General features: G+C 47.8%; 1 protein-coding gene across 1 annotated transcript; it reads left to right on the top strand.

Annotated features, from left to right (window-relative positions):
- The first annotated feature begins 441 nt into the window (after positions 1 to 441).
- On the top strand, positions 442 to 2,719 carry LOC130869586 (uncharacterized). Its single transcript, XM_057761873.1, has one exon. It carries the CDS (start codon positions 1,958 to 1,960, stop codon positions 2,684 to 2,686), a length of 729 nt encoding a protein of 242 aa, XP_057617856.1. The 5' UTR covers positions 442 to 1,957; the 3' UTR covers positions 2,687 to 2,719.
- Positions 2,720 to 13,713: the final 10,994 nt, after the last annotated feature.

Here is a 13,713-nt window from a genome sequence, read left to right as displayed (position 1 = left end):
CTCAGGCGGGCTACTCCTGCAAGGAGTGGTGGAGGTAGGATGCTCGGCCACGCATGCGCAGTGTTGATTGGAGGCTATGCTGGCCAGAGCCAGCAAAATAATGACAGGTCACTAAGTGATTCAGGCTTCCTTTCTTGTTTGTTAAATTTCCCACCGCATTACCTTTTCTCTCATTTCATTTTGCTATTGTTGCTTTTTTGTTTGTTTGTTTTCTTGAGACAGGGTTTCTCTGTAGCCCTGTCTGGCCTGTTACTCCCAGAGATGCACCCACTCTGCTAGGATTAAAGATTTGGGGGGTTGAAAGAAAGGAGGATTAAGATTTGGAGATCAAAGCCAGGTGTAGTAGCACACACCGCTAATCCCAGCCCGCATTTAGGAAGCAAGAGCTGGCAGATGTCTGGGAGTTTGAGACCACATAGTGAGTTCCAGAACAGAGAACTACGTAGAGAGACTCAAACAAACAAACAAACAAACAAACGAACGAACGAACAAACAAGGATTTGGAGATAAGCCTGGGCAGTCGAACAAGAATGTTCTACAGCAGCAATTCTCAGCCTTCCTAATGCTGTGACCACCTCATGTTGTGGTGACCCTAACCTTAAACTTACTCTGTTGCTACTTCCTAACTGTAATTTTGCTACTGTTAAGAATGGTAATGTAAATATCAGTGTTTTCCAGTGGTCTTAGGTGAACCCTGTGAAGGTGAAAGACCCTACAGACCCCCTCCTCAGAACCCGCAGCTAGCAGGCTCCCCGGGAGAACGTCCTGTTTGCTTGAAAGATTCTCAGGATCAGCAGCTAGCCTGCTCTCGTGAGAGGAAAACAGGATATCTATAAGATAGGACATCTACAAAGCAGGATGACTTCAAAGTAGGATACCTATAAGATAAGAGCAGGATGTCTGCTGCCAGACATCCATGCTGGGAGAGGAAAACCATTCATGCCCCCCCCCCCCCCCGCCTCATTCTGATAACCACGCTTCTGCTTCTGTAAATTGCTTTTTGCTGCCCTCTTTCCTATAAAAAGTCCTCCTCCCAGTCTACAGGCGCGCAAGTCCTCCGAAAGACTTTGCCGCCCGCAGGTACCTGTGTCTACCTAATAAACCTCTTGCAGTTTGCATCCGACTCGTGGTCTCGGCCTGGTCTGTGGGTCCGGGGTCTCCACCTGAGGGAAGGTCCCTACCGGGGGTCTTTCATTTGGTGCGTTGGCCGGGAATTGAAGGCCCCCACCCAGGGACCACCGACCCACCATCGGGAGGTAAGCTGGCCAGCACCGATTTGTTAGTCTGTGTCTGCGTCGTTTCTGTGCTTTGTTAACTCTGTACACTCAGATCTGGGTGCTCTGTATCTGGCGGGCCCAGGAAGGAGCTGACGAGCTCGGACTTCCACCCCGCAGCCCTGGAAGACGTTCCAAGGGTGTCTGGAGCCCTGAATTAGGTGGCAGCTTTTTCCGGAGCTCAATCTGTATCCCAAAGTCTTGCTTTGCTGACTTGGGTCTGAATCTGGAGCCTTTTCGGTGCTCATCTGACGGGCCACATTCCAAAGGTGGCCGGAGCCTGATTTTTCACAGTCTCCGTCTGAAGTTTTGCTTTCGGTTTTGCGCCAAAGCCGTGCTGAGCGTCCATATTGTTTGTGTCTGATTGTTGGATTTTTGTGTTTAAATATGTTCTTTGTTTTTGTATATCTGTTTGTGCTCGAGTCTAAATCTGGTACCATGGGACAATCGTTAACAACCCCTCTTCACTTAAGAAGGGGGGAAAATTGGGGTTTTAACTGTTTCTCAGAGACTGGAACTGATGGTATTTAGTAACAACAATGTCTGTCATTGTACTCTTACTGGAATTGACCTGATGATATTTGTAACTGCTTATAGAAGTTGGAAAAGTTTGACACACCCTGTAAAATGTTGAGCCTCCTCCATATGCAGGATCAGATAGCCCAGAGGGACCTGAAGTGGCGATGGCCAAGGGGCCCCCACAAGAATCCCCGGCCCTCTCACCTATGGCTGGCCAACAGAGGGACAGACGCGAGCCGCCGCCTGATTCCACCTCCCACGCCCTTCCCCTCCGAGAGGGTCCGAATGGGCAGCAACAGTACTGGCCATTCTCAGCTTCTGATCTCTATAACTGGAAACAGCATAACCCTTCCTTTTCCAAAAACCCAGTGGCGCTGACTAATCTAATCGAGTCTATTTTAGTCACCCACCAGCCCACCTGGGATGATTGCCAGCAACTCTTGCAAGCCCTGCTGACCTCAGAGGAAGAGCAAAGAGTCTTTTTGGAGGCTCGGAGAAACGTTCCAGGCGACAACGGTCACCCAACCCTTTTGCCTAACGAAATTGACGAGGCCTTCCCTCTGACGCGACCTGATTGGGACTTCACCACAGCTGCAGGTAAGGGACACCTACGCCTCTATCGCCAGCTGCTTATAGCGGGTCTCCGAGGGACAGCATGCCGCCCCACTAATGTGGCTCAGGTAAAGCAAGTGATACAAGGGAATGAGAAAACTCCCTCTGCCTTTTTAGAGAGGTTTAAGGAAGCATACAGAATGTATACTCCCTATGACCCGGGGAACCGGGGCAGGCCATTAGTGTTTCAATATCCTTTATTTGGCAGTCCAGTCCGGATATCAGAAGTAAATTACAGAGGCTGGAAGGTCTGCAGGGGTATACAATACAGGATCTGCTGAAGAGGCAAAGAAAGAGAGAAGGAAAGGAGAATTTACAAGTATATTCAGAGGAGCAACCAATAAATGAGGAAAGAGACATGAAACAGAATAAAGAATTAAGCAGGCTGCTGGCCACTGTAGTTCAAGGACAAGAAAGAGAGGGAGGTAGGCTGGGAGAAAGGAAGGGGGCCAAAATGGACAGGGACCAATGTGCTTATTGCAAAAAAAGAGGCTCTTGGACCAGGGCATTCTCATCCCCTGCCGGTCACCATGGAATACCCCCCCTTTTACCAGTAAAGAAACCAGGGACTGGGGACTACCGGCCAGTGCAGGATTTGAGGGAGGTCAACAAAAGGGTGAAGGACATGCACCCCATGGTCCCCAACCCCTATAACTTATTGAGCACTCTGCCACCATCCCACGTTTGGTATACCATATTAGACTTAAAGGATGCCTTCTTCTGCTTGCGGCTGCATCCGGAGAGCCAGCCCCTTTTTGCCTTTGAATGGAAGGACCCAGATCTTGGTCTTTCGGGTCAATTGACCTGGACTAGGCTCCCCCAGGGATTCAAGAACAGCCCGACCCTCTTTGATGAGGCTCTGCACCGGGACCTGGCGACTTTCGGGTCCAGTACCCCACCCTGACATTGCTCCAATACGTTGATGACCTCCTTCTGGCGCCGCTTCAGAGAAAGAATGTCAGGAGGGCACAAAGTCCCTCCTACAGACATTGGGACAATTAGGATATCGGGTATCAGCCAGGAAGGCTCAGATGTGCCAGAAGCAAGTCATTTACCTAGGTTATCAATTAAAAGATGGACAGAGATGGCTGACCGAGGTGCGCAAACAGACTATCACTAACATCCCTGCCCCCCGGAACCCCCGCCAGCTGCGAGAGTTTCTGGGAACAGCGGGATTCTGCCGCCTCTGGATCCCAGGGTTTGCCGAGATGGCTGCACCCTTGTATCCTCTAACTAAACAAGGGACAATGTTTGATTGGGGAGAGGAACAGCAGAGGGCTTTCAAAAACATTAAGAAAGCCTTACCAGCCTCCCCTGCTTTAGGCCTCCCTGACATCACCAAACCCTTTGACTTGTTCGTGGATGAGAGACAGGGTTACGTCAAAGGGGTCCTAACTCAAAAACTGGGCCCTTGGAGGCGTCCTGTAGCTTATCTCTCAAAGAAACTCAACCCAGTTTCTTCAGGGTGGCCGCCCTGTCTGCGAATGGTAGCAGCTATTGCAGTCCTCACTAAAGACGCGGGTAAACTAACCCTGGGCCAGCCACTGACTATCCTGGCACCCCATGCGGTGGAAGCCTTGGTCAAGCAGCCTCCAGACCGCTGGCTCTCCAATGCCAGCATGACTTACTACCAAGCCCTGCTCCTGAATGCGGACCGGGTGCAATTCGGACCTGTGGTCGCTCTTAATCCCGCGACCTTGCTCCCCCTGCCTGAGGACCCGGAACACCACGACTGCCTCCAGATCCTCGCAGAAACACACGGGACCAGACCGGACCTGACGAATCAACCCCTCCGAGATGCTGACTATACTTGGTATACGGATGGCAGCAGTTTCCTGGCAAATGGGAAACGAAAGGCGGGGGCAGCAATGACAACAGAGACTGAGGTAGTTTGGGCAGAAGCCTTACCAGCAGGCACCTCCGCCCAGAGGGCTGAACTCATCGCTCTGACCTAGGCACTCCGGATGGCAGAAGGTAAGAGACTGAATGTTTATACGGATAGCCGATATGCATTCGCCACGGCTCACATACATGGGGAAATTTATTGAAGACGAGGGCTGCTGACCTCAGAAGGAAAGGAAATTAAAAACAAACTTGAGATACTGGCACTCCTGAAAGCCTTATTTTTGCCCCCAAAATTAAGTATTATGCACTGCCCTGGGCATCAAAAAGGCCATAGCCCTGAGGAAAAGGGAAATAGGCTGGCAGATAACGCTGCTTGAGAGATTGCTATAAAATCAACCAAGACCTCCCAAGCTCTCCCCTTGACGAACCCGGAAGAGGCCCAAGCCTCCAGTTCGCTACCCTATAGTAAAGAGGACATTGATCTCCTAAAGAAAATGGGGGCCACATATGACCCCGAAAAGCAACATTGGGTTTTCAAGGAAAAGATTGGTATGCCAACAAAACATACTTATAAAATAATAGACTACTTGCATAAATTGACTCATTTGGGGCCAAAGAAGATGAAAACCTTGTTGGACAGACAGGAGTCAGGCCAATACCTCCTGAACAGGGACGGAGCCCTGCAAAAAGTGACTGATGAATGCCAAGCCTGCGCTCAGGTAAATGCAGGCAGAACCAAGCTTGGTCCAGGAGTTCGGGCACGGAGACATTGTCCCGGAGTACATTGGGAGATCGACTTTACAGAGGTTAAGCCAGGTCTCTAGGGGTACAGATACCTCCTGGTGTTCATAGACACTTTTTCAGGATGGGTAGAAGCCTTTCCCACCAAAAACGAAACCTCAAAGGTGGTGACCAAAAAGCTCTTGGAAGAAATATTTCCCAGGTACGGAATGCCTCAAGTCTTGGCACCGATAATGGGCCCGCCTTCGTCTCCCAGGTAAGTCAGTAGGTGGCCAAACTCCTAGGGGTCGAATGGAAATTACATTGTGCGTATAGACCCCAAAGTTCAGGACAGGTAGAATGCATGAATAGAACAATTAAGGAGACCTTATCCAAATTAACGCTTGCAACTGGCACTAGAGACTGGGTGCTCCTCTTACCACTGGCCCTGTACAGGGCCCACAACACCCTGGGGCCTCATGGACTGACTCCTTTTGAAATCCTATATGGGGCTCCTCCCCATTTATAAATTTCTTTAATTCAAACATTGCCGATTTTGCTAACAGTCCTTCTCTGGAGGCTCATTTACAGGTGTCTACAGATTGTGCAGAGAGAGGTTTGGAGGCCACTCGCCGCTGCTTACTGAGACCAACTGAACCAGCCGGTGGAACCGCATCCCTTCCAGATAGGAGATACTGTTTGTGTCCGCAGACACCAGACCTAAAACTTGGAACCTCGGTGGAAAGGCCCTTACACTGTCCTTCTGACCCCCAATGGCACTAAAGGTTGACGGCATCACAGCCTGGATCCACGCCTCACACGTTAAGGCCGCCCATACAGCTGACAAAATGGAGCCCGCCGCAACCCCAGCATGGAGAGCCCAACGCACTCAAAACCCCTTAAAGATAAGGCTTACCCGTGGGGCCCTTGGATCATTATATGGGCCCTACTAAGACTGGGGATGGCGACATTCCCGGGATATGACTGCCATCACCCGGGGGGTGGAGGGGGACGACATGGGACCAGGAACAAAGACTTCTATGTTTGTCCAGGACAAAACACACAAAAGGGACATGGAGGGCCGGGGGACGGTTACTGTGCCCAATGGGGTTGTGAAACGACGGGGGAGGCTTACTGGAAACCCTCCTCCATCTGGGATCTAATCACGCTCAGACGAGGAACCACGCCTGGGTACTCGGGAAGGGGACCCTGGACTTGCGGGGGAAAAGCTTGTGGCCCTTGCTATGATATCGCTACCGCTACCAATGTCCAGGACGCCACCCCAGGAGGTAGATGCAACCCCTTAGTCTTAGATTATGGAGACCAGCCAATTTAGACAACTTCAGGCAGCCATGCATACTGATATCAAGGCGCTGGAAGAATCGGTTAGCGCACTTGAAGAGTCATTAACCCCCCTCTCAGAGGTAGCCCTACAAAACAGGAGAGGGCTAGACATGTTGTTTTTACAAGAGGGAGGGTTATGCGCAGCACTCAAAGAGGAATGTTGTTTCTATGCGAACCACACTATGACAAAGCTTAGAGAGAGGTAAAGACAGACACAAAAGCTGCTCGAATCACAACAGGGATGGTTCGAAGGGTGGTTTGATAAGTCTCCCTGGTTTACGACTCTATTGTCTCCTCTGATGGGTCCCTTGATTGATTATCCTCCTTCTGATACTCCTGTTTGGGCCCTGCATCTTAAACCGCTTGGTCCAGTTTATGAAAGACAGGCTGTCAGTTATTCAGGCCCTAGTGCTGACCCATCAGTATCATATGGTACAACAACAAGAAACCGAGGTTCCCTAACTGCTTAGAGTAAAAGATTTAACTCTGTGATAAAAGAAAAGGGGGGAATGAAAGACCCTACAGACCCCCTCCTCAGAACCCGCAGCTAGCAGGCTCCCCGGGAGAACGTCCTGTTTGCTTGAAAGATTCTCAGGATCAGCAGCTAGCCTGCTCTCATGAGAGGAAAACAGGATATCTATAAGATAGGACATCTACAAAGCAGGATGACTTCAAAGTAGGATACCTATAAGATAAGAGCAGGATGTCTGCTGCCAGACATCCATGCTGGGAGAGGAAAACCATTCATGCCCCCCCCCCCCGCCTCATTCTGATAACCACGCTTCTGCTTCTGTAAATTGCTTTTTGCTGCCCTCTTTCCTATAAAAAGTCCTCCTCCCAGTCTACAGGCGCGCAAGTCCTCCGAAAGACTTTGCCGCCCGCAGGTACCTGTGTCTACCTAATAAACCTCTTGCAGTTTGCATCCGACTCGTGGTCTCGGCCTGGTCTGTGGGTCCGGGGTCTCCACCTGAGGGAAGGTCCCTACCGGGGGTCTTTCAAAGGGATCTTGAACCCGTGAAGAGGACATGCCCTATGGATTGAGAACTACTATCTATACAGAGTGGAATCATTCTTCAGCTATCAGACCACTGAAATCATGGAACCCAGGAAACTGGAATACCAGCCAGACGAGGAGCTTGTCTGCTTAGCACTCCTCCTAAAGTGTTCGTCAGGACTCGGACAATGGAATTAGGGACAAGGGGTGTGGCATGTCGCCGGACTACTTTGTTCAACTGTCCAACATGGCCATTTTTTTTTTATGTTTTTATTTTTTGGTTTTAGTTTTTTGAGACAGGGTTTCTCTGTAGCTTTGGAGCCTGTCCTGGAACTTGCTCTGTAGACCAGGCTGGCTTCGAACTCACAGAGATCCATCTGCCTCTGCCTCCCAAGTGCTGGATTAAAGGCGTGCGCCACCACTGTCCATCATGGGCCACATTTACTAAATCCCCCTTCTCTGTACTGCAGTATTATTTCTTTGATCGGTTTATTGAGAAAGGTGAGCACAGACAGTTAGGGCTCCCAGGGTCCAGGTTCTTACTCTACCCTTACCTTACTCAAGTCTTGACTAAAACAAAACATTCAACAAGATTGTTCAGTTATATTTGTTAATCTCAAAGATGGGAGAAGAAAGACCACCAACCCAAATATTATGGCTGAATTAATTAAAACAGACTTCTTTAAAATTCAGGTACATGGGCTACCTCCCACTAAGACCCAGTTCAAGAGTCAGCTTTGGATGTGAGAAAGACAAGGCTTTTAGAGCTTAAGGGTAGGGGTTTCCCAGTGCAGGATGTTGTGGGTAAAATGGAGGGGGGCTTAAAGGAGAAGAAAATAAGCATAAAAAGTTAGTCCCCCTTGAAACAAAGACATGATTGCAAAGTGGATATAACAGCAGGTAGTCAAGTCAAAACAAGGTAGTCATAAGTGGTCATAAAACCTTTTGAAACAAAGATGGGTTTGCAAGATGGTAATAAACAACACTTTAAACAAAGACATGATTGCTATTCCTGTGTAAACAGAGACTGCTCATTTGTTCTGGCTGCCCTGATCCGAATAATCACACAGACCTACCTTAATTGCAACACTGTTTGATCAATAGCTTAGGCATATTCCTAGCTCGCCCTTACATCTTAAATTAACCTATTTCTATGAATCGGTGTATTACCACGAGGCTGTGGCCTCCTTGACTCTGCCTACTCTATATCACTTCCAGCCTAGCAATATTCTGCCCCACCATAGGCCAAAGCAGATTTATTCATTAACCATTAAAAGCAACATACATACACACAGGACATCCCACATCATTCCTGGAACAGGTGGTTCAGAATTGTTTGAATTAGCTTAGAGGTGAGGCATAGCCCAATCCCTGAGAAACACAGGTTTAACCATAAGCAGGAATGAACCTAGTTTGCACATACTTTAAGATGGCTTTTAAGCCTAAGATGGAGACAGGTTGGTTCTTTATACTATCATATATATTCAACTTTTCTCTGAAAGGATTTTGCTAACTCTTTTTGTTTGCTTGCTTGTTTTTTGTTTTTGTTTTTGAGACAGGGTTTCTGTGTAGTTCTGGCTGTCCTGGAAGTCACTCTGTAGACCAGGCTGGCCTTTAGCACTCAGAGATCCACCTGCTTCCCTCCCAAGTGCTGGGATTAAAGGTGTGTGCCGCCACCACAGCCCAGTTAACTCTTATCTCTAGTGAGAACTATCATTGATATCTCATTCATGTCTTTTTTTTTTTTTTGGAACTTGGTTACACTTCAGTATATGGAACAATTTAACTATCCCACCAAAATTAGTAATGGTAGGTATTACATGAGGGAAGTTTGATCTTGAGGGAAAATGCAGTTATATTTAACACAAAGATTTTAAAATTGTAATTAAGTAAACAGGAATAATATGTCTAAACAGAAGAAAATCTTCAACCAGTACACCTATTTAAAACTGTGTTGCTTTTCTTTATATTTAAGAGTTATTTTTACTTTGGAGCTGGAGAGAATGCTCAGTGATTCCGATTTTCTGCTCTTGCAGAGGACCCACACTTGGTTCCCAGTACCAACATGGCGGTGCACGGCTGCTGTAACTCCAGTGCCGGCAGATCTGTGCGCCCTTCGGGACAGCGCGTTTTAGTTTCTTCATCCTGGACTGTTGGGGTCGTCCTTTGCCTCGTGTCACGGGAGATTTTTGCTGCTTACCCATCGGTCACACCCAGCAATTGTTAGCATCTGCTTCTTGCTTTAGAATCTGACAAATAGGCCTGGCATGGTGGCACAGGCATATAATCCCAGCACTTTGGAGGCAGAGGCAGGCCAGTTCTCTATGAGTTTGAGGCCAGCCTGGTCTACAGAGCTAGTTCCAAAAGAAAGAAAGAAAACCGGAAGATAATAGATTCAAATTTTCCAACCTCCTGTGCAGCTCACAGTGACCTGTGTGCTCTGTATTGGCTGCCGGAATCTTCCAGGGACTTCTGGAAAAGAACTTGATGTTCTAATGAGAGAGATGCTATCCTAAGACACACTGATTTGTAACAAAACAGTGTCCCTCAGGGTGGAGGGCCTTTGATGGCATGCAGTGTGAAGGACAAACAGCTACCACTGCACCCTCCAAGTGATGCCCCACCCTTGTCCTAGATCTAGCCCTCCCACATCAGCCCCATACACACACTTTCCCACCAACCACTCTGATGGAGGCTATCCCCCAGTGAAGATGTTCAGATGATTCTAGCTTGGGTCTGACTAAAATACAATGTATCCACTGGGTGGTGGCGGCACACACCTTTAATCCCAGCACCCTGGAGACTGAGGCAGGGGGATTCTCTGAGTTTGAGGCTAGCCTGGCGTACAGAATGAGTTCCAGGACAGCTAGGGTTACACAAAGAAACCCTGACTCAAAAATAAAAAACCAACAAAACAAGAAGAGGGACAGGAGAACAGTGTAACCTAGCCGGCGCCCCCTGGGTGCCTTTAGCAGCTGGCATGTGGGGTTTTGTCACATTCTTAGACTCTTCCTTGCTGCTTTGCCACGGTACCACCAACCCAAAAGACATGCCTAATTTTTTTAACCTCACCAAAGGAACACATTCTTCAATATTTCCCGACTTGTGTCTTCATGACTCTCTTTTTAAAAGAGATTTTTGTCTGTTGGCACATCAGCTGATGCTGTCACCTTAGTGTGGCCACCTCGCGAGAATCCACGATGTTTATTTCTCTGTTTCTCTTTGTTGGATATTCAGGTTGCTTCTGGGTTTCTGATGATTTTAAAATTTTCTGACGAGCATATTCCATGTTTTTTATTTGTTTGTTTTGTGGCAGCGGAGTGGTGGCGGAGACTGCATTCACAGTATTATCTCCAGGCTAGACTTCTAACAGTAGATACTTACACGGTGCAGCAAAATTCACTGCAGCCCCACTTGAGAACTGTTGTTGGGCCTGGACCGTTGCCACCATCCAACTGCCACTGTCAGTCATAACATCAGCGAATTGGACCCAGCTTCTTAGGAAGACTTCTGGGAATAAAAATCCCAAGTGAGACAGGGCTACGCAGAGAAAACCTGTCTCAAAAAACAAAACCAGCCTGGCGGTGGTGGCGCACGCCTTTTATCCTAGCACTCGGGAGGCAGAGGCAGGGTCTCTTTGAGTTCGAGGCCAGCCTGGTCTACAGAGCGAGTTCCAGGACAGGCTCCAAAGGTACAGTAAAACCCTGTCTTGAAAAAAACAAAACAAAACCGAAACCAAAAAAATAAAACAAGCAAGGTGTAGTTGAACACTCTTCCCAGCAGATGGCACTGTTGTACTGTAAAACATCTCTTAGTACCTTTGTGTTTTTACCAAAGATTATTAAAAATCCTTTCATCTCTTCCAGCGTTACCCCTGATTAGGTCAATATCTTCTGATATCTCCTGATTCCTTGTGGACAGTTTTACAGGGCATAAATATAATAAATTTCACTATTCATTGTTTTGTTGAGACAGGGTCTCACTACGTAGCCAAGGCTGGATTTGCAGGTAAGCACCATCCCATTTTTTAAAAAATATTTTTATTCCCTAGATCCAATCGATGTCCTCACCACCATCGTGCTTTAGCACTGAGCTGCCTCTGTAGCTTTAATAGACATTGAATTCAGTGCAATTTAGCTTCCTTCCCGACAGCACGGTTTAAGTGTGCTGGTTGAAAGCTGGCATCCCCTCCCCCACTGTAGAAACACAAACCCAAGGAACTCAATATGTCCGTGCCTCACCTCAGCTGCAGGATTAGACCATCCTGTCCTCTGTCTAGGAACTTGAAAAAGTGCAGAAAGTCAGAAGATGTCTAGATGGTGAGACCAATGAGGAGGCTTTTGTCTGTCCGTCCATCCATCCATCATTTCTCTCCCCATGTATTAATTCATGTATATTACATTATATAAATAACATATCTATTATATATTATTTATCCTGCTATCACCAACCTATCTATTCTTTCATTTCAAGAAGTGGAAAGATGATCTTGTTATTTAGAAAAAGGTCTTTTCAATCACGTATGAGTTTCTGCAAATGAGACGATTGAAAACTTTGTTCTGAAATTTTTTTCTTCACTTCTGCATCTCCAGCTCCTGGAAGCTAAAACTGTTTTGAAACAGAATCATCATTTCTAGCCTAGGCTGGCCTGGAACTCGCCATGAAAACAAAGCCGGCCTTGAATTTGTGGCAATTCTCCTGCTTCAGCTCCTCAAGGGCTGAGATTACAGGAACGAGCCACTCCACCCAGTGATCTGTTATGGTCTTTGCGTGACTACAGGGAGGTAGCTAGTTGCCAGAGCAACCAAATAAGCGCTATCCGCTGCGACTCACAGCTCCGTGGGGTAGGGGGATAAAGGGTTAGCAGTAGCAGATGATTTACTCAATCCTGCCTGCCGAATGAAGCACTAGCTCCCCCCCCCAACCCCCAAAAAGCAAAACGAAACACTTCAAGGCTTTCAGAAAGACCAACAAGAAGACAGCCATATACTGGGAGAGAGACACACTTCAGTTCTGTGGGGTTAGAAGCTCCCATTCTCAGAGTTCTGGATTTCGTCTTAACTATCCCCACCTGTTCATATGTGTTCTTTAAAGTGTCCTATAAACAACAACAACAAACCCTGTATTTCCTTGGTATCTCTCACTCTAGCAAATTAATGGAACTTAAGAAGTGAGGGCCGTGGAAACCCTGTAGAGACAGAAACACAGGCAAAATCACCAAAGTTTGGGATTTCCATCACAAATAGCGGAAAATTTTGTGGGACCAAGCCTTCGACCTCCAGCTGACAGAGTTGATGACAGACAGCAGATATCTTTTGTGGAAAAGGTTTTCAAAGACGTTGATGTGTGTGTTATATGAAGAAAATAGGAAAAGCATGATACACCCTTGCTGCTTTCCATTTCTTTACAGCTTCCCCTCCTCCAGCGTTTGTCAGGTCTGTCTTCATCCGTGGGAAGTAAAAGCTCCGACGCCAGGGAATTGCGTTTCTTTCTCTTTTCATCCAAGTGGACGTTTTATTTGTTTCAATTTTTAATACAAGTATTGATTTCTTGGTTCTTCAAAGGCAGGGATAATTTCTCCTTTGGCAAAGGGCAGAAAAAGCTTGACTCTTGTCTAGTTCCTATGTCATGTTCACTACTCCCAACGCTAATAATGACATTCCCTTTTTGCAGGTGAAACATATGCTGATTTGCTGGTCACAGAGGTGGTCAACGTGAGTGTGAAGGAGGAGGCGATCAGATGCAGAATGGTGGCTGTTCTTGTGTGGCAAAGCTTAGCTTGCAAAAAACAAACTTCCAAGCCCGGCGTCGTGGCGACTCACTCCTTTAACCCCAACATTTGGGAGTTGGATACAGAAGTAGTTCAAAGTCACCCTTGGCTACATAGCCAGTTCATATCTCTTCCTTCCCCCTCCCCCCCAAAAAAATCATAGTCTCAAATACTAACATCAAGGATCGAGCTTGGTGAGCTAACGGGGACACAGACATCAAGGAGACACGTCAAGGACTAGCGCTCACGCCTTGGTGGCTGCTGGTAACTAGGGACGCTTCTGGTATCTAGGCAGTACGGAAAGCTTTTTGAAGAGCTGACGCACGAGCCGCCCCAACTGACACGCCCAGCAACCCTGGGCCTTCCCCCTCTGCAGAATCACGCACTCAGTCCCAGAAAGTCCCAGCTCTCACCCCTTTTGCCACCTGCGGTAGCAGAATGGCCTTAGAAGGTGCCCTTCTCCACTAGCCCCGCCCTTTATCTCTGACTCCTCTGAGAACCCGCCCCTTCTCCCCCAAGCCCGCCCTCACCTCAGATTGCGCTGAGAACCCGCCCTACTGGCTAAGCCCCTCCCCTCGCAGACTGCTGAGATCCCTCCCCGTTCACGGCTTACTGCCGCCCTCACCGCTGAGAAT

The sequence above is a fragment of the Chionomys nivalis genome, chromosome 2 (assembly GCF_950005125.1).
Source record: "Chionomys nivalis chromosome 2, mChiNiv1.1, whole genome shotgun sequence".
Taxonomy (NCBI): Eukaryota; Metazoa; Chordata; class Mammalia; order Rodentia; family Cricetidae; genus Chionomys; species Chionomys nivalis.
Note: the sequence above shows the minus strand (reverse complement) of the source record. Positions and strands in the feature narration are given on the sequence as shown.

What these genes read in the sequence shown, in the direction of transcription:
- LOC130869586 (XM_057761873.1), top strand. Translation starts at nt 1,958, where the DNA reads ATGGCCAAGGGGCCCCCACAAGAATCCCCGGCCCTCTCACCTATGGCT.